This window comes from Schistosoma haematobium (genome assembly GCF_000699445.3).
Source record: "Schistosoma haematobium chromosome Unknown HiC_scaffold_465, whole genome shotgun sequence".
NCBI classification, from domain to species: domain Eukaryota; kingdom Metazoa; phylum Platyhelminthes; class Trematoda; order Strigeidida; family Schistosomatidae; genus Schistosoma; species Schistosoma haematobium.
In genome coordinates, this window is record NW_026137126.1 from 3,391 (window position 1) to 30,239 (window position 26,849).

Here is a 26,849-nt window from a genome sequence, read left to right on the forward strand (position 1 = left end):
AGGAATCCATTTAATTATCACATATATCAACGGGGATTGATTAGTTTAAACGATAAATACGAACAGCAGTAGATCATGACCCATAATTAATATATAAAAGTATCATACCCACCAGAAATAATACCTATTACTACCAATATAGGTATTAGCATTAGAGGTTATTGGTAACACACTGAACTGTGAGTGTGCGACACTTGCAAGAAACCTAACTCAGTTTATCAGTTAAAAAAGTACAAAACTTATATCATTACTCACTATCCAAACTATGACAGGTAACTACACATCCGTTATCTGAGTCTTATGCATTCTCTATATATATTTAGATTTAGTTTGTGTGTAGTAGTGGAAGTATAATATGAATGTTCATTAAGCGTGAACAAATCAACCGCAGCCTACTGACTATTAAAATAATCGATTTCTACTTCGGATACACTGAGTTTGACTGCTTGTAACTTCATTGGATTATCTAATGTTAAAATAAAAATAATATATTTGTAATATCCAAAGAGTAGAAAATTAGGATTTCTGACGTTTCGTGACTTAGTGTAAGTCACTTCATCAGAGAATAAATAACCAAATTAAAATTAATCCAAGTTTAAATAGTACAACGGAACAATGCAAGAATAATAATGTTAATCTGCTTCTCTATTCTGAGTCGTTAATCCTGGTTTAGATTTAACCTGTTTCGACTTATTATTGTATTAACGTATTATACGAGAGTGAGATGAAATATTTTGAACAATTCGTTATACGTTTTTATTAAATAAACACATTCAGGCATGAAATACATTCTTTTCATCATAATAAACTAAATTAATCCAGAACGTCTACAGAATCCATATGCAACAAATATGATTTTTTTTTATTGAGATCATGAACCGATTGATGTTAGATCACCATCGAAAACCTGGACAGCCGTTCCGTCCTATTGTGGGACTCCTCAGCAGTGCGCATCCACGACGCCACTCACTGGATTCGAACGCAATTCAATACGTGACACAATTACACTCCGAAAGCTCTCAGAATATGATACATTTGGTAAAAGTATTGTTTTCAATTCTCTAATATGAGTACATGCTTATGTCTGTTACCTCTCTTGGAGGAGCATAGGCCACCCATTAGCATCCTCCATCCAAATCTGTCCTAAGCAATAATTTCTAGTCGCTATTCATCAATTTGATGTCTGCCTCCAATTCTCGGAGCAATGTGTTCCTTGGTCATCTTTTTCCGGGTGAATAGTATCTAACCCTTGTTCACATGGGCCAATAGCAGTAATTATAATGAAGCATCTATAAAATAAATCATAACCTTTGAAATTTGTGAATAATTTATGTTATTTCTACATACTTATCTGTAATCATATCTCAACTTCAACCCTTAAATTGTAACCAACCCCACTCAAATTGTAACAAACTATTCAATAGCGTATATATTTTTATAACCATAATAATAGCACATGTTGTCAAATATTATTCTGTAATTTATAAATAACAGACAATGAATGATTGTAGTAAATCTAATAAATTCATAGTTTATGTATATATGACCTTCGTTATATCACAATAATAAACAAAATTAGATTTCACAAGTTGTCAAGTGCTGTTAGTAGTTTTGCTATTACTGATATAATCTACCTAAGCATATTAATACGTATATATATATATATATATATATATATATATATATGTATATATATACCATGTCACAATAGTTATTTTAATAACATATTCAATTATTTAATATGACAAAGTCAATAATCAGTATTATTACATATTTCTGCATGATCTATTAGAAATGAAACACTGTGTAAAATATTTGTAGATTTGTGTGTTTTTTTCCCGTAGCTCATTGAAGTTGATCAATCACTACTGATATATGTGAATCTTGGGATGATTGCAGAGATATAACTAGAGAGTAGCACAATTTGGAGATTAGTCTAGGATTTTCAACATAATTATACACATTAGACATAAAAGAGAGAAAATTTCCACACTAACTGTTTTGTAAAGATAATACTGGATAGGATAATAATAGGATAAGATAATACTGGTAGGATTTAATATAAACTTATTGTCTTATTTATGACTTGTCAGTTGAGTGTACTTATATCATAGATTTGATACTCACACCGTGATGTTAATCTAGTACTTATTACCTTAAACACTAGAAAGTTGTCCACTAGACGACTACATCACGATAGTCAAACTTTATATATAAGTGATAATGAGGAACTTATTCAGGAGGCCCGTATACATAGTGAACTAATTGAACATTGAATACAAAGAATGAGAAAAGTGAGAAACCCATGCAACTGATAACTTTATCAAGTTTTTAACAACTATATTTCTCATTAAATATTAATACAGTTAATAATGTAATATGTCAAACATTTAACCCGATAATGCTGTTTAATATACCAATCGAATCTATCAATTGAGTCATTCGAAATTACTTGTTCAATTAATAGTTCGCCAAAATGCAAATGATATTTAAAAAGAATCAGGGATTTAATACTTATGAGAGCCAATTTATACTTACTTTCGACAAGCAAATTCCCTGAAATGGATGAGGGTGAGGAACGTCTGTCCTCCATCTACGAATACTCTCACATGGCCACCAGTATAGGGCCACTCACAATGAAATCCTACTCACTGATCATGGATTCTCTTCACACACACAAAAATAATCATTCAATAACTTTCTAAACTAAGCATGAACTTTTGAGTTTTTTTTCGTAATTGGATTTTGAAAAATAATGGTTCTTATATAATCTGTTTTTTATGTTCTTAGTAAATTGATTCAAAGTTCATTGAATTCATTCAAACCCAACCTGAAAATTTCTAAAGATATTAACACCGTTAAAAATAATAATAATCATAAAATTTATTTACTTAATATGTATACATAATTTTACATTCGTGATTTCAGTATTAATATAGTAGTGCTCGGAGGGGAATATATAAACGATATAATAATTCATTTCATTAATTTGAAAGTATACAATTATACAAAAGAAATGGCTAATAATAATAAAATTAAGAATTCATGAATAAATCACCGTAAACAAAATAATAATAGGATAATATTCATTAGGTAAACATACAAAAGTAAATAACGTGAAAATAATAATAATAAATAATTGTTATTATTATTAGTTAGTCAGTCAGTGAATCCAATAAATGTTTTATTCACAAATCATATAGAATCAGAACCGGTTAGTTAATACTGATGATGAGCATAAATATACAATGTTGATAACAGATCCAAAAAATAATTAAAATCATGTTTATTTATTTGTTTGTTTGTTTTTTAAAAAAAAGGGAAAAGATCTTAAGTAGTGATCACATTTTTACGTGAAAAAATCAACTCTTCTACACGATATTCACCGCTAACAAATTCGAATTTGAAACGTCTTAAATCTTTCCGTGTAATGATTCCACGAACCTGAAAATAAAGTAGAAATTAATAAATTTATCAAAGTAAGTTTAAGTTCATTTATAAATAATAAATGTGACAGTTATACCTTAACAATATCGGTGAGACTATAAATAAATTAATATATTTGTAATATCCCAATGAGTAGAAAAATTAGATTTTCTTACGTTCCATTTGTCACAAAAATAACTATTCAATAAAATCACATACACAATATTCATGACATTGTCAAACTGTAATTATAAGTACGATTTCGATATATACACAAAGCAAAAAAAGCAGAACATTAGTAATATACTTGATTTTGACTATCAACAACCGGTAGATGCCGGAGACCCAATAAACGGAAAAGATGGTAAACACGAGTCATTGTCATAGTCTAAAATAAGAGAAGATAATGTTTCACGTGGTAAAATTGTAGTAGAAATTAGATGATTATTGAGCAATATGACATAAGATAAATTCCGTTGAATAAATATAACACTGAAAGACCAGGACGTTCATCATTCATCAACATGAATTATTCAACAGATTTTGAAGTAGAAAAACATAAAAGTCATATGAATATTTTGTTATTCTGACTGTGAATTATGGTTGTCGAATATAAAGATATCAATCAGAGTAAACGTAGTAATTTTGTTAAAATACTAGGTTAAGAACAGTGTCCAAGGTGTTATTGTTAATTTTTTAAAATACAAAACAGACAGTTTCTGTTGGATGAGGACGAAGAATAAATGAATGGTAACCGATAGGAATTATTTATGGACTAATATTATATGTGTATTTATATTCCTTTTATCATAAGCTCTTATTTGATCTATTGACTATTATTATACGATATACTATTCTCAAGACATTCCCAATTTATTAGTAACAGTCTCTCACAATCACAGCCAATTTTTGGCCTGATCATGTATAATTGTTATTTTCTTTTTTATGGTATGATGAGATCTGGTTTGTTTGAGTATAAACCCAGTATGTCTGAAATATATGATTCGTATAACGGAGGCTGATATTGGTGTTCTAAAATAAACCGGCTAAGTTAAGAGAGAAGCTACCATCTCGGTGGTTCAATTAGAACTCAGCATTGACGCTGAACTGACCGAACTGATTTATTTGTCATTAGTCTGGTCGATGTCTCCAATCGGAGGTCATATCACGCGATATAATTAATCGGACATAAGGACATAACAGTTTCTGATAAAAAAAAGAATAGCATACAAAAACTCAGGAAAAAGTAGTAGCTTACATTTATTCAATGCAAGCAAGTCTCTCATGAACTTGATGTACTCAGTCTTAAAATAAAAATCTTAATAATTGAAAACAATCATCTTTAATCAAAAGATCCAATGATCGGTTGAAATGCTCACAGGAACCAATATACTGCGGGATTGCGTATAAGGATTTGGAAATAGTTAGCATCTTAACTGTAAAATGACAATTATAATAACTTATTCTTCAAATACCGCCACAACACTGGCAAAACTAAATGAAAATATTATCACATTATGTTTCAAAATCATATTCTTAATCAATCATTGATTACTTATCTTAACAACTCCTGATATCCATCACCGAGGTATTCTGAAGTCTACACACAAATTACTTTAAAAACAATACAATTTATTATATACTAAACAAAGAGGAAATCCTAGTCAACTAACAAATTGTATTTAAACTTAAAGACATATCCACCACATGGGAATTACGTGAATAATTACGTAGGATTAAAAACTTATTGCTAAGTATAAAGTGAGTACGTCACCATCACATTGGATTGACAAAAACCATGCAATTAATGAAATAATATTAGAAACTATACAAAGATGTTAATAATTATCATTCTGCATTACTTATAAGGGGGTTATAGTGAGGTGGAAAGTCACAAGAAACAGATAGCTATGATCATGAAAAATACAGTGCCAATTTTTGAAAAATACACTTTTACCATGTATTATGTTAGACTACATTTAATTGATTATAATCACTACTCAGAATTTAATTTCTATTCAAATATTGAAATAAGACAGACAAAACAGATAAAAAGTCACTGTAAGTAATTCTTTTAATACTATAAAATCATAAATCGAATTTCTCATCAAAATAGCTTCATTCATCTGTACTTTACAAACAGTTTGCTTATTATACACGATACAACTATTGTGTGATTTATTCGCCAACTTTCAATGAATTATAAACCAGATACTCATTATCTTCTGTATTATTCAGTACCTCAAACACTACAAATGGGACAAATGAACACTAAGGAATACCTTTTCTTTTACTACTGATGATGACACAATAGGGATCCACTAGCATTTACAGAGTGATTTGGTGTAAAGTTAAAAAGGGATCACTAGGAAGCGATTTTTAATGTGCCAAAACTGAATTATCGTGCAGTTTGAAACTTCCGAAATTTCGGTTTGAAAAATCCTTTTTGAGTTTACTTTAGTTAAACATGACTCAAAGTTATTATTTAAAAATGACAATCTTCGAACATTACAGCTCCGTGTCCCGTGTTCAAACACGCCATTCTAAACAATAAAAAAGCAGACGTAGATGAGGTCATCAGCCTTATCCACATGTATGATCGAAAATATCAAAGCTCAGAGAACGCAAAGTTTATTCTTAACGCAAGCATAAAAGAAAAATCTTCCAAATTATAGGAGAAATAATTATTACCTATACGTGATTGAAATTCGTCAACATAATTTATCTACATGATCGAATGAAGAAAGCTTTATACCAAATATTTTTAGTGGTCCGCTGATCTGACTCTAATTTAAAGAACGAATGAATATGCATCAATTTAATACCCTATAGTACACTTAAATTAACCACACTTGTGCGACGGCAGTAATAAGAAGCCAGTTAACTGTTAAGTTGAACGGATTTATTTCAGGCACTCACACCGACAGACATTCAGAACGGAAAGCTGGAAAGCAAAGCGAAGGCAAGTGTGGCAACACCATCTGATAAAGCGTAAAGGTATTTAAAGACATGTGATGAATAGGGTAGGCGATACATGAATACCCTCATATAAAAACAGTCAAGGTTAACAAGGTCAAAATGTGACTGAAGAACAAACAAATTGGTTTGTCCAGAGGCTAAAATAATCCATGTGGGAACCTAAATCCATTGTTTATAATGATCAAGGTTTGATTGACTAGACTTTTAGCCTACGGATAAGGCTCATTTTGTAGCGAAGTCTATTTACAGTGATAATGTGAATATTTTTAATTAAAATTGTGATCTCACACAAACTAACAGAATATTGTACATTTTCGTAGTGGAACACAACACTTCATCATCTTACAAAAAACATGTGGACAATTTTAATCAAAATGTTTACAGGAAGATGAGATTTCACAATTACTTTTTTAGAAGAAAAAATATTTACCCCTGGGACACTGTATGGCGCTTCACACATGTATGGCCTCAAGTCTAAGTAGGCGTCCATATCATCACATGACAAATTAGCTAAAACATCCTAGGTAAATCAAAAGAAGACACAAAAATCCGACGTAGAACATCAGGATTCTGAACAAGCCTCACAGTTTAAAAAAAAATTAAAACGTGTATATTGTTATTGATATTTTTGCATTTTCTCATTATTTACACGATCTAAGATATTTAAACAATGTTAAAAGAGCGAGATATTTTGAATTCAGTAGTAAAACAATGGTTAGAAAATAAAGCTTTTACACACCGGTCCCAAACTTGTTCAACCAAATTCATTCTAAACAGTCGAGTAGCATCAACAATGATCAATAAAAATGTACAGTTTGAAACCGAGGGTATGAAGTTCAATCAGTTACTGACCTAGAGAATTCTATTTCAGCAAGGTTTCAGCTTAACGATAGTGACTTACATTTCATCTACGAGATTGAGAATTTAAGAAAACTTAATCTAATTGGATCTGTGCAGATAGGTAATGTCACTTCCTATAGAGAAAGTTGGAGATTCATGAAACTACCATACATTATGCACTACATCAAAATCAATGGTTAGTGACTTTCAGTATGAATATTATTTTACTTATGCAATTGTGAGGTTCCCTTTATACTACCAAGCCAACAAACAACAATGAATGAAAGTGAGCACAGTAGGAGGCATTCATTACCAATATTTTGTGTAGTAATGGTTACGAGAGAGATCGGTTGTCGAATAGCTACATAAGTGTGATAGACTTGTCTAAAATTATGTTCGGCAGCAATTACTTTATCATCAATTATTACCCTACTTTAGAAATGGAACTTCGTAGTTTTTAAAAGTGGAGTAGCATTTATTATTTCAAATAAAATAAGGATAGATGCAAATATGGTCAATGGCCTCAAAAAATGTGCATGAAATCGTACTAATTCCCTGAAGTTTTGGAATACCTAAAAAAGTGATAAAAACTGTTTGATTCATGCAAGGCAGGCTGAAGATTGTCAAAAGAACATTAAGACCGACCGATGTCATCTGTGATCTGAGAATCGGAAAATAATATGAAACACCTATCTAACATATCCTTGAATTGTAGTAGTATTTTCCTCGGATCTTATTTATTATTTATTTATTTAAACACATAAACATTGGTATAAGGAGGCACCAAATATATGTGTGCCACACTTTGTGATTTGATTTGTGTGAAAACTGAGATACTGCTCGGATGCCCAAACCGAAGCGGGTGGTTTTCTTAGGGGGCCACACCCGGAGCCTTTGACCTAAAGGTCTGATCCACAAGGCAGTCGAGCAACGTTAGGAGACGCAGACACATGGTAGCCGGTGACCAATAATTGGTCCATACTCCGTTTGTTCCGTCGGGATCCTGGAGCCCATCTGCACCATTGTTTTGTAATCAGGGTTTTCCAACTAACTCTCCTAGGTGTATCCTCCATATCCACCAGGCGGGTTAAAGCGCCGGACATTCGCCTTTCGTCCTCTCAATTTCGTAAACAACGATCCTGTTAACTCTCCCCACTCTCGGCTGTACAGGGGGCATTTGGGGGCTCAGATCTAGCGGAGGGTCACTGAAAAATATGCAGCATTGAAAAGTCGTTTTATCCTAGTCTCGAACTAATCAGTTGTGAGGATTCATGACAACACAAACGGCCAGTTTTGAAACCTTTATGTCCAACGATATCTATACACTAATGAATTTTCATCTAATGGCCTATATCTCCGAACATTGACACAGCCTAAAGCAAAACATCTATCGAATGAATCCAGTTTTAAGATGATTCTCCAAAAAGAAGCTATCCAGAAATTAAACTAATTCCTATGAACCAAATAAATACGTTCATTTCCATAGAACAACAATCAAACTATCATAAACTAAATCATTTAAATGTATGAACATACTCTGAGACTTTGATCACATTCGATAAACAAAATAGACAATCTCATTAAAAAGAATTAAATTTTAAAATATGTTGACTTACACCTAACTTTGGATAGGATGGATAAGCATAATCATAATCTTTATAGGTCAATGAATATACGATATTACCATCTTTAGATAAAAATGCCTAAATACACGAAAGTTGTGAGTTGAAGAAAATAAAATGAATTTACAAAAAAGTGATATTTTGTATCCAGAAAAATATACATTAGAAAACTTACCAAATTATGAAACTGTGCCTTATATATTTAAACAATTATCTAAGTAATTTGATATGAAATTCGAAAACTCGCCTTAGTTTTAGTAGTAAGAGCGTATTCAGTCACACTAACAAATAAAGTAGCTCAAAGTCTACTGAATGAGTCCCTGAATGCACTGGTACGAACAAAGGTGAGGAAAAACCGTCCTCCATCTACAAATAATTTCATATGGCCACCAGTATACAACCACTCACAAGGAAATCCTACTCACACCTCGCAGCAGGGAGGTCCTTTGCGAAGTCAAGAGAACAGAAACTCAATGCCCGAAACTTGGACCGGGTTGGTGGATATGGAATATCCATCTAGAGTTATTGGTTGCAAAACCATGATTACAAAACAATAGTGCACATTGGCTCCAGGATCCCGACGGAACAAGGAGTACCAATCTATTGTCAATCACTAGTTACCATGAAACTGCATCTCCTAACGTTGCTCCACTGTCTTGTAGATTAGTGTTATATCCGGTGAAGATTAAGTTACAGGTAATTTCCGAGGACTATTCATGGACTAATATTCTATAATATCCTTATTGTATAACTACTCAACAATTACACTATGTATATTTGTATTCCTTTTATGATAAGCTTTATTTTGACCTATAATTTATTATTGTACGATTTACGCTTCTTAAGTTATGTTCAGTTTATTAACTAATGCCTCCCACATTCACAGCCACTTTTTGGCTTATTTGTGTACAAGTATTATTTCCTATTTTATGGTACGTTGAGGTTTGTCTGATTGATATATAAACCAAGTATGTCTGAAATAAATGATCTGCTCTGATTCGGAAGCTGGTATTGTGTTCTGTACTCAAGTGGAAGGGCTCGTAAGACATAGGACCAATAAGGACGCTAAACTGCCCACACCGGTTGAACGTCATTGGTTGGCCTAGTGTGAAGATTCGTATAAGTCATATTCGGATTGGTAGATAAATCGTGTGATAGAAAAACCAGACATCCAAGGTCATAACAATTGGCGACGGGGATTTTGGCAACAAAATAATAATAATAATAATACAACAAGTGCTGACTCAGATTTTGGAAATAAATTAGCTGTTATAATTGCCGGTGATTTTTGGAGCTAATATTATTGGCAAAATAAAAAAATGTCGATTTCCTTAGAACAGTTGCAGTTATTATTACAACAACAGCAGCAGCAGATGTTAGCTTCTCAACAGAAACTCTTGGAAACACTTTTGGGGAAACTATCTATCCAACAAGAGATTCCAGAACATAAAAGTATTGAGTCATACCTTAATCCAGTTTCAGAATTTATATTTGATGCAGACAACGGTCACACTTTTGAAGCATGGTTTGGCAGAATTGAAGATATTTTCCGAGTTGAATTTGCTGCTATAGATGACGCAAAGAAAGTTCGGCTGCTATTACAAAAACTTGGTCCTAATGAGCATCAAAAGTATAAAAACCATATTCTGCCTAAACATCCGCGAGAAGTTAGTTTCGATGAAACTGTTAACATCCTAAATAAAATGTTTTGTGAACAGTCGTCTTTATTCCGTATCCGGTATAACTGTCTACAGCTGACTAAAGAGGCTGATGAAGATTATACTACGTACGCCGGAAGAGTAAATTTACAAGCAGAACGATTTAAATTAAATGTATTAACCAGTGATCAATTTAAATGCTTATTATTTATTTCTGGTCTGAACTCTCCTGTTGATGCCGACTTTCGCATGAAGTTGTTATCCCGTATGGAACATGATGATGAAATGACGTTACAAACTATCACCACTGAATGTCAACGATTAATAAATTTAAAACAAGATACAGCTATGCTGGAAACCAAAAGTGCTGCTCCATCGAATTCTGTTCATGCTGTTAAGACAGGTCAAAGACGAAATAGTACCAAAAGTCATAAATATCACTCGAAAAGCCCTAAACCTGCAACTAAATGTTGGTATTGTGGTGCGTGGCATTTCTCAAGATTTTGCCGGTTTAGAAATCATAGATGCACTATATGCAATAAAGTTGGCCACAAAGAATTAGTCTGCCGAACTAGAGAAAGTTTAAGATCAAAACGAACCAGACGTCCGCACCAGTACGAAAATAAGTATATAAACAGCGTATATTCTACACTGGCTCTAAGCGTAGCGGATAAAAGAAGATATGTGGAATTAATTGTTAATGGTGTTCATATTCGATTGCAACTGGACACGGCGTCAGATATCACACTAATCTCGAAACGAACGTGGTATTTAATTGGGTGTCCGAAAGTATTACCAACAGAGCACACTGCACGGAATGCGTCCGGAGATATATTGAAACTTGTGGGAATGATAAAATGCTCTGTTAAATTCCGAGGTAATTACTTTACAGGAAATTGTTACTTAACGAACAGATATGAGTTAGACCTTATTGGTATAGACTGGATAGATAAACTAAATTTATGGGATGTACCATTAAATGAAATATGCACAATGAAAAGCGCAAGTAATCCTAGAGATCCACCCACAGTTCATGTAACTAAGAAAGTCGTAACTATAGAAGATCTTTTGCAGAAACATAAAAACTTGTTCCAGAATAAATTGGGATGCTGCACAATTGAGAAGGCAAAATTATACCTACGACAGGATGTAAAACCTGTTTTCCGTCCAAAGCGTCAAGTTCCATATGCAGCTATTGACAAAGTCGACAAAGAATTAGACCGACTAGAGAAACTCGGTGTTATACAACCTGTTAATTATTCGGCATGGGCAGCACCAATTGTAGTAGTTCAGAAAGCGAGCGGAGCTATTCGCCTTTGTGCAGATTTTTCAACAGGATTAAATGACGTTTTACAAAATCATTCATATCCATTACCTTTACCAGAGGATTTATTTATTAAACTGAACGGTGGACGTTATTTTTCTAAACTTGATTTGTCTGAAGCTTACTTACAGGTGGAAGTTGACGAAGACTCAAAGGAGTTATTAACCATTAATACCCACCGTGGGCTTTATCGATTTAACCGATTACCGTTTGGTGTTAAGCCAGCTCCAGCAATTTTCCAGCAGATAATGGATACTATGGTGTCTAACATCGAAGGTGTAGCAGTTTATTTGGATGATATTATAGTTGTTGGCTCTTCCACGCAGGAATTAATGCGTCGGTTAGATGTGGTGCTCACTAAAATATCACAAGCTGGGTTTCAGTTACAAAAGAAAAGTGTGAATTTCTGCTCGAGTCTGTTAAATACCTGGGATATATATTTGATAAAGATGGTCGTCGACCGGATCCAGACAATATAAATGCTATCAAAAATATGCCCGGACTGACTGAGGTTACAACCCTTCGTTCATTCTTGAGGATGATTGGTTATTATAGTATGTTCGTACCCCAGATGTATAAATTGCGACAACCATTAAATCAACTTTTGATGGCTAATACAACATGGCACTGGACAAAAGAATGCCAAGATTCTTTCGATGAAATAAAAAGGATTTTATCTTCTAAACTGTTGCTGACTCATTATAATCCAAAGCTTGAAATAATTGTAGCCGCCGATGCTTCAAACTATGGAATTGGAGCCGTTATCAGTCATCGTTTTCCTGATGGTAAAGAAAAGCCAATTGCCCATGCATCCCGAACTCTTAACTCAGCCGAGCGAAAATATAGTCAGATTGAGAAGGAAGGATTAGCTTTAGTTTTTGCAGTAAAGAAATTTCATAAAATGATTTATGGTCGTCGATTTACGCTTTTAACAGACCACAAGCCGCTTATATCTATATCTGGATCAAAGTCAGGTATTCCTGCTTATACAGCGAATCGGTTACAACGCTGGGCTATTACGTTGCTTGCTTATGATTTCCAAATCCTATATAAATCAACTGAAAAGTTTGGACAAGCTGATGCCTTATCTCGATTAATTGCGAATCAGAAGCAGGAACGTGAAGATTCTATTATCGCAACGATATCGTTGGAAGATGATATTCACCATATACTGCAAGTTGCCATAAAAGCAACACCATTATCCTCTGAAGATATTAGACGCTATACTCAAGAAGATGATGAACTGAAGCAGATTATTAGTTACCTCGAACATGGTTGGCCTGCCCATATAGACGACAAAAATATTGAACAGTATTCCCACCGTCGGAATTCCCTATCACTTGTGGATGGATGCTTGATGTTTGGGAATCGAGTAATCGTACCCATAAATTTACGCTGTAAGGTGATGTCACAACTGCATGCCGCACACCCAGGGGTAGCAAGGATGAAGGCACTTGCACGTGGATACGTATATTGGCCGAATATTGACGCTCAGATCAAAGAATATGTTGAGAGATGTTCCGCGTGTGCAAAAGCTATCAAAGCCCCTCGCAAGACCGAAATGCAGAGTTGGGGGACACCAACAAATCCATGGTCAAGAGTACACGTAGATTTCGCCGGTCCCATAAACGGAAAACAGTACTTAGTGATGGTTGATGCTTTCTCAAAATGGCCGGAAATCCACTACGTTAAGTCTCTTTCTACAAAAGCTACTATTGAAAAACTGAGACAAGTATTTAGCTGTTTTGGGTGTCCAGATGTATTAGTATCCGATAATGGACCACAGTTCACCTCCGCTGAATTCTCGAAGTTCTGCGCCGCCAACGCTGTTAGGCATATAAAGACACCCCCATATCATCCACAGTCAAACGGTCTAGTCGAGAGGTTCGTAGATACATTTAAAAGAGCGCTACTTAAAGCCGAGGGAGAAGGTGAAATAGACGAGATGATTCAAAGATTTCTACAAACATACCGAGCAACACCAAACCCAACAACAAATAATCAAGAAAGCCCGGCAGAAGCAATTTTTGGGAGAAAGATTAGAATACCTATGGAGCAAATGAAACCAAAGCTTAGAGCCAACCTCCGAAAGAACAAACGAATGGAACAGCAATTCAACAAGCGGCACGGTGCATTGCCCAGAAGGTTTAAGGTGGGACAAGCGGTAATAACAAGAGATTTCACGGGAGTAAAGCCAACTTGGAAGTTTGGCATAATAATACGAAAAAAGGGAAAGTTATCTACGAAGTAAAAGTTGGACAAAAGATATGGGTGAGACATGCAAACCAGATACAGCCAACCAGACAAGAAAGAGAGACAGAAAATGCTACAAAGTCGAAGATACCAATAAATATATTGACTGAGTCGAATAATGAAACTAAAAATGATCCGAATAATAACAAGACGTGTGAAACACTCCCGAGGAGGTCGCAGCGCATCAGACGAAAGCCCAATCGAATAAAAATAAATCCTAAGGATCATTATTATCTCTAATGCTTCAAAAAAAAGGGAGGTGTTATATCCGGTGAAGATTAAGTTACAGGTAATTTCCGAGGTCTATTCATGGACTAATATTCTATAATATCCTTATTGTATAACTACTCAACAATTACACTATGTATATTTGTATTCCTTTTATGATAAGCTTTATTTTGACCTATAATTTATTATTGTACGATTTACGCTTCTTAAGTTATGTTCAGTTTATTAACTAATGCCTCCCACATTCACAGCCACTTTTTGGCTTATTTGTGTACAAGTATTATTTCCTATTTTATGGTACGTTGAGGTTTGTCTGATTGATATATAAACCAAGTATGTCTGAAATAAATGATCTGCTCTGATTCGGAAGCTGGTATTGTGTTCTGTACTCAAGTGGAAGGGCTCGTAAGACATAGGACCAATAAGGACGCTAAACTGCCCACACCGGTTGAACGTCATTGGTTGGCCTAGTGTGAAGATTCGTATAAGTCATATTCGGATTGGTAGATAAATCGTGTGATAGAAAAACCAGACATCCAAGGTCATAACAATTAGACCTTCAGGTCACAAGTTCGAGAAGTGGCCTCCTAATATGATCACCTGCTTCGGTTTGATTTCCCATGTAGTGTTCCAGTCCTCACACGAATCGAATGACGAAATGTGGTGCATATAAATTTGGGGCCCCCTTGTACCAATGGTTATGTGTTTAAATAAATAAATGTTACTGAATGAACCTGTATGCTACTACCGAACCGTATTTTCTCACCAGTTTATCTATCAAACTTCAACTAATAACACACTTCATCACTCAATTTCTGTGAAGGCTGGATACTGCCCGGGAGACCAAACCAAAGCTGGTGGTCTGCTTAGGGGGCTACACCCCGAGTCTTTGACCTGAAGGTCTAATCTACAAGACAGTGGAGCAACGTTAGGAGATGCAGTTTCATGGTAACTAGTGATTGACAATAGATTGGTACTCCACTTGTTCCGTCGGGATCCTGGAGCCAATGTGCACTATTGTTTTGTAATCATGGTTTTGCAACCAATAACTCTAGATGGATATTCCATATCCACCAACCCGGTCCAAGTTTCGGGCATTGAGTTTCCGTTCTCTTGACTTCGTAAACAACACCCCGATGACGAGAAAGTAGTGAATAGGTCTTCAAATTACTAACATTTGGATGTACGAAAGTATATTTTAAGAAAACATTGGCTGAAATGACTCAGCAACCCACAAGGCTGATAGAATCTCTCTTTGGAAAATTACTAGTGTTTTGTACATGGTGATTTAAGAACCTATCTCCTAGTCTCCAAAAAGTTCGTGCACTTCTCCCACTAATCCCCAACAAATGATGTAAACACTTTTCCTTAATCTAATAATGTGAAAATGAGGTTTTCGTCAGAACTTTAAGATCCTATGTAATACTAAATTTAGAAGCATTTCTCTTTCAGTGACATTGTAAGGTAAAGCGAATGTGAACCCTTAGTTTATTAAAGATATTGTCCTATCTGTCTGACTAAATTGTTACAAGCTTCAAACAAGAACAACAAACAATTGGCTTCCGCGAATAAAACCTTTGATGGACGGAAAACAAGACGCCTTAAAAAAGTTAATAAAAGTTGTTGTATCATATTGATTCTGGGTTATATTCCACGCCAACTTAAATCGATAACTCGAACGAATAAAAACAACAATAACCAAGGTACCTTTGATAATAGAAAAATAAAATCACAACAAGAAAAGGTAACATACCCGTTTTTGCAACAGTAGTGCTAAATGCTCCAAAGAAATCATCCCAACTAAAGTACCATATGAAAATCTTGATGAATCTGTGGAACCCACTACAACTGGAAATCCATGATGTAAATTATTTGTAACCCGTTCAACTAATTCACTAATACGCATAATAGGATATAAAAACGCGACTGGATTAGACATCAGGTCATAAGCTCTCTTAGTTATAGATAGTGAATGCGGTGTCCACGGAAGTAAAGCCATACTATTCAATCCAATATGTTCATCATAAATCCCCTGTAATAAGTTGAAAGCCAACACAAAAACGACCCGATTAAAATAATAAAAAATAATACTGGACTACGACTACAAATCGATCAATTTATAGAATAAAAAGCTTTACAACTTACTTCGCTTAAACAATCACCCATATATTTAGCAACAGTCAAAGTCATTAGCAAAGGTAATCCAACAATTACGTTTCCTGTTGTCTCCATTAGAATAACTGTTAAACTTAATGTCGTTCGAACAATACCACCTAATTGTGTAGCAGCTCCAATCAGTGCGAATTTACCGGGATCGGAGAAATGAACTGGATCAATAGTATGCATTAAATGTCCTAAAATAATTATAGATATGGATAAAAAGAACTACTAGTTTGTACAGTAAAATAATTAATAAAAACTAATTTAATCAGGTTAACAAATTTGATTCGAATTCGATCTTTTATTTCTATATATAAATGTTCTTAACAAGTATATATGTGATCAGATTGTTCGAAAAGTATTGCGCTAATATATCACATAGTTCTGATAAGTTTCATCTTATTACACTACCGAAATTTATCAAAGGGACTAATTGCTTTAAATCTCTTTTTAGTTAAGCACGGTTATGTCATCGTTGAAGCGCCGTCACTTGACCTATAAATAAGGTTAAATCCATTCTCATGTCAATAGTATATGCTCGGTTGTATTATCCAAGCGTAAAACAACAAAATGATCTCATGAGTTGTTCAAAATGAAATGATTAAAGCGTTTTGCTGACACAGCGCATTCCCAAAACGATATAGTATTAACTTAGTATATTAGAATCTTAGGAACAGTTATAATCATTAGCTTAAATGGATATGGTTTACAAGAGGACATCATATACGTGCTACCCTCCCCCATACTATGGTGCGTTAACTGTTTACACAGTATGGTTCGTTTCGGGATTTAAAATATGCTTTACCTTGCTTATTACTTCCTAGTACAAAATCTTTCCATATGTCAAGGACACGGTGGGATATACTTTATAGGTGATGTACTAGTTGTATCAATTTCATGTATAAAGTAGAAATTTATGAAATAACCACTAACCTATGATTCGACCCCAGCCAGCACCAATCAACAAAGATGGTATGAATAGACCAGCAGGAACAGACAAACCATATGTAATGCAGGCCAAGAAATAGTATACGAGTACAAATATGCTTAACACTGAAATACTGTATGTCATTGGAGGATCGTGAAGCAGAGTTCGGAGAGAACGTTCAGGTGTTGAAAATAACAGTGAGGAAATTGAATTAAACTCGTTGTCCGCACACATCATCTGTTTTATACGGAAAATATATAGGGAAAATTAATGAACCTCATATGATTAGTCAAGAAATTAATATGTCGAAAAATAGAATTTATTGAGTGTTGATGTGTTTACAATTTTAACTAATAACAAATATGGTAGTAATCATATTTTCTAGACTTATAAATAAACGCCAAGCGAAAACATGTAATATTGTGATATGAAATTATTACTTATAACAAAATTGTTCATGGTAGTTTGATTTGGATTTGTCAGTGCATTGTCAACGCTCAAAAACTAAGCTGTAATATAGTTAACCTAGTGTTTGGGTGTGAAATAAACTTCCATCTAAGAATTAGTTTTTATGTCTCATTAAGTCGAGTAACATCAGTTTGGCGGCAACACCGTTAGTGTGAAATCGGATGATCATATAAATGACTTTGTTCACTCTAGAATCTTAACCTCTGTTCAAGCCACAGTTATTACCGCGATAACCGTTTTTCATCCTTAGTTAGGATCACTTAGTTGGTAGTAAAATTAATCCCTGAATGAATCTTAGCTACGATTGGTCGGAACATTTTGATAAATAGTAAATGTTTATACCTCCTGCCACTTGTTTCTCACATAAATCAAACCCTCTAGTCTAACAGTATGAATGTGAATAATTATTTTAGTCAACCAGTGTTGCATTTTATCTAGTGCTTCGTGCAAAAAAGTACCATTGATACTTTGATGGATTGTTGTCCTTGGGTATGAGGATATGGAAGAAACTTCTGAAACACTAGACGGACGCGTATGCTCAGTAATTCATAGAAATCTTGAATGTGCAGTATATGTGGACAGAAGGGTGTTCCGTAGTTATATCATCATCTGTAAAAGGCTGAATAAATTTAATATAGTAACTAACCCCATTATAACAAATTCTGATAAAAGAAATACGATTGTTTAGTTACGTTGTACGATAGAGGCCTTAAGACAAATATACAATCTGAACTATTTTCATGGAATGGATTTTAAAAGTAAGAATTAATAAGAGCTAATTAACAATAACTACGCCTGGTCATTATCATAGGTCAATGTCAGGGAAATAAACCTCGATACACAAAGAGTACCTAAAGTAATTCATATTTACTTCTCCTTGTATATCAAAGTGCTCAACTTCATAGTGAAATCTCTAGAACCACTACAACTGGACAAAACACTGTCATAACCAATATCAACCAATTTGTAACATAACCCAGTATTAGCATAAGTTTTAGTACCATCCGGTTTGATTTGAATTCACAGAATTAACAAATATTAAACGATCTCCACTTAACCATCACAAAGTGAAAATATAATAATGTGTAAGAATCAAATTTATATCAATCGAATATCTTTAATAAAACAATAAATTAATGACTGAATCAACGAGAGTGAAATGTACTTTGAGAGGGAAAGAACTGCTAGTATATGCTAATGGACTACAATCACGAACAGCCCACATTATTGAAAAACATAAAGTGGTAGTTAACGAACTGACCAGAATGGTTTCTATAATCTTGTTATATTTTGTTGTAATGTTCCTGAAACAAAGGAAAGGAAATTATTCAGTCCCAAATGTTTCCAAACATGATATACACGAAAATGTAATGTCGGATCGAACAACTAATATAAAAAAATTTTATGACCACTGAACAATTTTATGTATTATTAACGGTTACTACAGTTGAAGATAGTATTTTGCTAGAAATTTCAGTCATATTGCAAAAATTGGAAGTGACAAAGTCCTACTAGAAAAGGATTACCCGTTGTAACGTTAAAGTTATAAGCCATTTTCATGCTTGAACAACTTTAAGCAAAGTAATGGATTGCTTACATATTTTTGCTTACTTTTGTCTATATCTTGTTAGGACTGAATTCGCTTTCACAAACAATGCTCCAGATAATCCACCAATTAGACCCATTAGTAAAAACATAAGAATTTCATAGGCATTGTAATCGTTTAATGACTAAACCAAGAAGGCACAAAACAAATAAAAACAGACAACATTAGTTATATGGAAAGAAAATACCACAGTATAAATGACACATGAATGTGAATAATTAGCCAACTACATTAGCTTTGAACCTTTAGAAGCAATGAAAAATAACATGTGACAGCTCGGATTCTAGACCCGAAATCCAATACGCAGAACAATTTTTTGGACAAGATGAAATGATTGATAATAAACGATAAATCTATACTATAATGGATCACTTCTATTGTGATGAGCGAAACAAGTATTCACTTTCAAAAATATTTCATTAAAAAGAACTTCATGGAGTGCATTGACCATTATATTTAAAACTTAGAATTGGCTAGTAATTTTTTTTAGGTAATAAGACAATGAACACAGTCAGTCAGTCATCTACAACGTAGGACCAGGCACATTTATGCATCGGTCCAAGTTGCCATACCTCATTAACACAACAAGATGGACACCGGATTCATAAAAGTAGTTAATTCAGAGGTGGTAAGATATAAAAGAAAGATTGCAATAAGGATAAAGTACAGGATGAAAGAATTAGTTCGTAGAAATAAAGATATGAAGCGATTTTAATCTCTTAGTTTAAGGGAAGATAGAGAGTGTATACACCGATGCCATTGTGATCGATTCTGAATACAAGTGAAAACATAACAATGATAATATTTCGCTTGATATGATCAGAAAGTCAGGCAAACAGATAAGCAATGATTGTTACGCGGTATATATCATAAATAAATGTGACTATTAAGTAAATCAAGGGATATAACTTACTTCTATGGTACCGAAGCTTACAAGACCACCAGGAGTAAATTTGAACGCATGGGTACGAGTCAGTGATTTGAACAGAGCCAAAGTAAACATCGAAACCATTGATGCGAAGAGCTACAAGAGCAAATTTTTATTGGTGCAATCCTATTATGAACTTGCAATAAAATTCCTAATCAACCTACATAAACTAGCACGAAATATACATCCTAACACTACGAGGGTGTACAAAAAAAATCATAATACTCAACACCATTTTATGATTCATTTTTTTCTAAGTGACAGATAAAAGCCAGATGTGTCTTTATATGCGACGCTATATATTTATGTAATGCCATTGGACACATTCTTATAGTATCAAGAAAAGTCATTACCTTTTCGAATATTAAATCCTCAGCTTTATATAACGCATGAAATGTATCACCAATTAACATGTAAGATAGTAAATGCGAGCTCTTATGAAAGCTTTTGTCATTTGGAAATTCAGCCTGAAACGTGTTTGTGGTAACTTAACCTGGTAACTACTAACATTTTAAAGTTCACTTTGCAGAATAAACAATGGCCCGATTGTCCACAATTTCAGATAAACACCATAAAATCAGGCTTGAACACTTCAGTTTGTATCTTTTGTATACTGGGCTGGTCGACAACTCAAACTGATCAGATGGAAGTACCCCCAAATTTAAATGTACCCCGTAGATAACATAACGGGTAATGCAGGACCAACATCCTGAAATAACATCAGAATTAAAGCCAGGTCCTTCTGCCCTAACTCTCGCTAAGTTGGTTATTACTTTAATTCACAAATTAACATGACATTGGTGAATTTACCATATCTTTTGCTTATTTTTCACTAGCGCTCACGCTCATTTTGTAGACCTTTGTAAGATTACTCTTATTTCTACTCATATTTCAAGCTTGTTGGAATAAACCTCAGTGGTCTGTTGTCTGATTTGATATGAGATAAATGGGAGCACGAACAATTAATTTGCAGTACGGTTATATAACACATGAGACAGCATCTAATGAGCTTGTATCTTAAGTGTTATCAGTCGACATGAAGTTAGGGAAATGTTTAAAAGTGAAAGGTAGGCGAATTCAAGCGACGAGGAAAACAACTGTTGTTAAATCGGAGTGTTGTATCCTAGTGGAGATTAAATTACGAGTAACTTCCGAGAACTATTAATGGACTAATATTATATATATATATATATAGTTATTGTATAACTATTCAGTAGCTAGACTGTATATCTATATTCCTCTTATTATAAGCTTCAATTCGACCTATAAATTATTATTGTACGATTTACTGTTTTTAAGTTATGTTCAGTTTATTGACTACTGTCTCCCACGTTCATAGCCACTTTTTGGTTTGATTTTGTATAAATGTCATTTCCTATTTTATGGTGTAATGCGGCCTGTTTGGCTGGTATATAAACCAAGTATGTTTGAAATAAATGATTCGCATAATGTGAGCTGTTATTGGTGTTTTAGACTCAAGTGGATGGGTTAGGCGAACAAAGGACCAATAAGGACGCTAGGCTGCTCATACCGGTCGAACGTCATTGGTTTAACACAATACTAAGTCGTATTTCAGTTGGCGGATAAAGCACGTGATAACTAGCCGGCCTTAAAATCACAACACGGGGTGCTAGAGATTTATAGGCGACATATAACTCCGGTGATGAATATCCCTTCTAAGAAACCTGATGATATTGGACTGATTGTTTCACAGGTCTGAGATCAAAGTACAGTAGTCTGAGTCAGGTAGCACACCACCGTATAAAAAATGTTTACTTTTCAGTATTACGGTACAACATGAATATTGTCAATCTTCAATGAAAAAAACACTGAACAAAGATAATTATAAGAATGTTAAGATCTAAAGGTTTATTTGTGTGTCAGTGATACAATCAGACCTGTTTTCGTGAAAGTCAAGAATGTGGTTCCAAATGATGAACACAGAATGTGTGTACGAATTTAAATGTTATGAGTGTCGTGCTGCACACTGAACAAAACGTCCGGGCAGCTAGTTAAACAACAAAGTGGACATAGACAATGTTTAGAAAATACTTCTAAATTCTTAGAAGACTACAGAAAGCTTGGGAACAAATCAACGATAACAGTATATTCAATAGTAAAATGGCGTCAAGTAGACTTCGATCCAACCAAAATTATTTGGTAGGGTTTGTTGAGAAAGAAATATTAATACATGAAGTCCTACACATATGGGCGGACCCTAGGTTGAATAGTGTGGATTGAGGTTAGCTTCATGACGGTAACAGTTGATCAATAAGTGAAAATGTTTTCGACACCTGATTTGATTTAACCTCTAGTAACACGGGAATCTAGAGAGCAACCTCGATTGTCTAAATGCTTGTTTTATTTGAATTTGTGTCCAGTTATTTGACATTAACTTGACAACACAAAATCCGACTACTTTTGAACGAACACTGACAAGCTATTTTTCCTAAATGTCCTTTGAGTTCTGAGATGAACAGAACATTGATATGACTACAGCCGTGAACAAAGGTTTTTTTGTTCATTGGATTTTAATAACGAAGTACATTAATATGGGCCAACATGTGGCAAATTTTGAACATACTTGCATCGAATGAATCACACTTTAGATACATACAAAACCAACACATAGACGTGACAGGACATGTTAAATACAGGACCATTTTCGAATCTATCTACCTAAAATAATGAACTTTACTACTTCTCTGAAGAATAGCCTAGTGTCACATAATATTTTATTTCCTTTCTTTTTTGTCCATCCGATGCCAGCCACACAATCCTAGTGTAAAAGTCCGAGTTAGCATGTTGTAGGTTGTCTTAGTAGAATAGCTAATCTAGCACAAGATTGGAAACATGTCTGAGTGGTGAGCGTAGGAAGACAATCTATATCACAGATTGATTGACTTATTCTCAATCATAAAGAGCCTGATACATACAAAATGTTCTGCCCCACGAACACGGGTGGTCAGTAACTCCACCCTCCTCCTTTTTGTGATGGTAGGCTCATTTAAGCTTATTTTTGGATATATGTCATACCTCACACAATCCTCTGTGTTTCACAACCTGTTGGAAAACACTATTTCTATAAGTATCACTTTACAAGCTTATCAGGCAGTTACAAGTTATGGACTGTGGGTAAGGCATCGATGCAGTGTTTCTGTTGACTATAGTATAAAGTACAGTTTGTCAATCAGAGTATAAGCATTAAGAAGGGTATAATGTAGGATAGTTGTTTATCAAAACAGGCGGAAAAGTATAGAAGTGTATGAGTTGTAGATAAGGTAACGAGTGGAGAAATAATATTAATTGCTAGTCAACATAGTGTGCAGAAGAGTAAAGCGTTAATACAAGATAAACAAGTAGAAACTCACAGTAACTTGGTGCTGATGTTATTTTGTGCTGTCCTAACCAGTTGATTGGTAACAGGCTCCATAGATGCAAGACCACTGGTAGTAGGCAGTCCATTGTGTGGTCCTCTTGACTTTTAGGGTGGTAGTGAGTGACCCTTAGAAACCGAGTTTAGTTGAACAGCATCGACAGGTTCAGTGGGTTACCTGTATACTTAAAGTGAAGAAATAGGGTGGAAAAAGTAACTAATACAACTGCAAAGTAGGAAAATAAGGCAAACTGAACTTGAAGTCCATTTTGGTATAAACATGGAGAGAGCCTATGATGTCTGAGTGAGGCGCAGATGTATTCGTACGTGCTAGATCAGTGAAACTGAGGGCTTGATCAAGCAGTTTCACAAACGTATGTAGTTCATCTGCCATGCGTATTTCGGAGGGAAGACTGTTCCATATTATTGCATACTTGGTGAGGAAGAAGTTTTCCCGAGTTTTTGATCTGTATTTCTCAACTATGACCGTAGTTACTTTGTTTCGAAGTTCGTATTCATGTGAATCTCGGCTAAGAATTATCTTACATATTGAATAAGTAAGGTCTTTGAGTAGTGTGAAGTAGAGAACCAAATTAGACCTAAGCCTTCTCTCCCAAAGAGGTGCTATTCCTAAGATTTGGCATCGGGAACTGTAGTCAGTGACTGAGTCAGTCTTAAGTATTTTTCGGGTGAAGTTTCGTTGTGTTCCTTCCACCTTTAGTATATCAGATAGGCGTAGGTTGGAAAATAAGAACGGGCAGTATTCAACGATAGGTCTTACATAAACTTGATAAAGAAGGATTTTAGATTCATTTTGATAGAAATTACGGAGAATGAAGCCAAGCAACTTCAGCATTTTGGATGCTTTGGCTGAGATGTGTTCAGAGAAATTAAGACTGTGTGAGTAATGTACCCTAGATCAGTTACTGATGCCAGTCTGGGCAGTTTGTTGTTGTCAAGTGTTAGTTTTACTTTAAGCGACGTGTCTCCTATGCATAACCAGCCGCATTTCCTTGTGTTGAGCTCTAATCTCCAGCGTTTGCACCAATCGTCTACCATGTTGAGCTTATGTTGGATTATTTGCATAGTACTATGTACGTCGCAAATGTCAGTTTTATAGATGACTTTTAAGTCATCGGCATAGAGGTATGTCTTACCTGTGCTAAAGCACTTCCATATATTGTTGATGTAGATTATAAAGAGCAATGGACCCAAGACACTATCCTGTCCAACACCACTGGTTATTGGTCGAGGTGTAGATGTTGTAGAGTTAATCTTGGTCATTTGATATCTGTTCGTAAGAAAAGACTTGATCCATTGCAAAAGGGGATTTATAATTCCGACTGACTTAAGTCTGTCGATTAGAAGATTATGAGGTACTTTATCAAAGGCTTTCTTAAGATCGAAGGATAGTATAATAACTAGTTTTTTCTGGTCACGTATACGAGTAACCTCGTTAAAGAAGTCTATCAGACATGTACTGTGAGAAAAACGGATTTTCCAGCAGTCATTATTGGATGTATATGCTATTAAGGCTAGTGTGAATTGGTCGTACTCTTTAGAAGATTATATGCAAACTCTCGTAGTTTAAGAATCAAATATCATGAACTAGGTGTATTAGTGGATGGACTAAAACCACTCATCATAGCTGTGGCAGAAACATCATTAGTCAATAACTTTGAGGTCTTTCCACAATTATCGGAAGTCAACTGCATAATAAGTGACAGATGTAGATGAACATTCGTTCCTATGTTTGTTAACCTGATGATGGTGGAACCTGTTTAGACACTATCTGTGATCTCTTTATTGAATGTTGCACAGTTATACTCAATGTCATCCACTTAGTTGATAACTTTATTTTAAAGTACATTCAGCTATGGCATAAAATTAATAGATGCCTGTTATAGGAAGATTCTTCTGACGACAGTGAAAGATCAGTAATTATTTATAAAGGCGGTTTATCAACTGATCCCGCCGTTATTGAGAAAGGATCTGTCTTTTGGCGACTTAACAACCTAAACGAGAAAAGACCAATTTTCCTCACGGCATTCATTTTTGGATAATGTAAATGTGGTGAAAGGGATTACTGAACTTTTGAAATAACCGTTTCATTTATCTCTGGCACAAATTAAACTATAAGATACTAGAAAGACTCAATTATAAGTCCGTTTTATAAAGAAGGAGTTTGACACTTAGCTAGTCACGATCATCCTGTTGGTCTTACCAAGGTAGTCTCAAACTAATTGAAGATACTATTCAGGTGTCCTTGCGGAGAGGAATAATCTTTCAGCCAGGTAACAGCATGATTTGCTGAAAAACATCACATGATTGATAAATCTTCTCATTGAAAGAGAAGGTTGGGCTTTAGCAAATGATAATATTTTGGTAGATTAGATTGGCATCACTACACGACAAATGAAATTGTTACCTGAAGCAACAAACAAGAGAGATCCAGGAGTTATAATAAGCAATGTCCTTAAAAGGACAAGTATCCTTAAGGCTGCCGCGGATAAAGACTTGGTGCCTTGTGAATTGCCGGTCAGTTCATTACGTGAACGAAGAAACTTTAAGGGCATTATATTCGATATTTATTGAGCCACGTTTGCCGCGTGGAACTAAAGCAATGAGTATTTTTGAGTATGAAGCGGATATACTATAACTAATCTGACGGCAAGAAATCGGAACGATGAAAGGTCTTGTTGGCCCACCTGAAAAATACAGACTGAGATGCCTCAAAGTATTAGATGAGCACGAACGAACTTACTGTATTTGAAATGAGAAATCAGGCAGTCCCCAAGTACAAAGGAATATTTAGGTAATATAAACACTACAGATTTTCAAGCTACAACCAACCAGTCCCCAGCCTACTAACTTAAAATTTGCGAATTCTAACATCTTCATTGTACTGAGACGAGAACATTCACTCAAATATTATGTTCAAACTCCAAATAAATGTTGAGTTCATTAGGGTTAGTTCAGTTGTGTTGCCATACTACTTCCGTCAGACACTGAGGAATACCTGAAATTTTGTCACAGCACTAAAACATAGGTGC

The 26,849-nt window shown here is 34.6% G+C and overlaps 1 protein-coding gene across 1 annotated transcript; it reads right to left on the reverse strand.

Annotated features, from left to right (window-relative positions):
* Positions 1–2,896: 2,896 nt before the first annotated feature.
* Positions 2,897–26,527, reverse strand: CLCN7_1 (H(+)/Cl(-) exchange transporter 7). The gene is made up of 12 exons (XM_051208153.1): positions 26,021–26,527; positions 23,792–23,981; positions 20,406–20,516; positions 19,498–19,616; positions 19,052–19,190; positions 17,424–17,655; positions 16,476–16,684; positions 16,084–16,362; positions 8,862–8,948; positions 6,836–6,925; positions 3,734–3,814; positions 2,897–3,444 (listed from the first exon to the last, which is right to left on the reverse strand). Exons 3-12 carry the CDS (start codon positions 20,502–20,504, stop codon positions 3,331–3,333), a joined length of 1,449 nt encoding a protein of 482 aa, XP_051063945.1. The 5' UTR covers positions 20,505–20,516; positions 23,792–23,981; positions 26,021–26,527; the 3' UTR covers positions 2,897–3,330.
* Positions 26,528–26,849: the final 322 nt, after the last annotated feature.

Coding starts and splice junctions, on each gene's coding strand:
- CLCN7_1 (XM_051208153.1), bottom strand. CDS start 20,504: ATGGTTTCGATGTTTACTTTGGCTCTGTTCAAATCACTGACTCGTACC. Junction 17,656..19,051: donor GCAGTTCTTTCCCTCTCAAA/GTACATTTCACT, acceptor CGTATAAAACAG/ATGATGTGTGCGGACAACGA. Junction 3,445..3,733: donor TTGTTGATAGTCAAAATCAA/GTATATTACTAA, acceptor CTTTATTTTCAG/GTTCGTGGAATCATTACACG.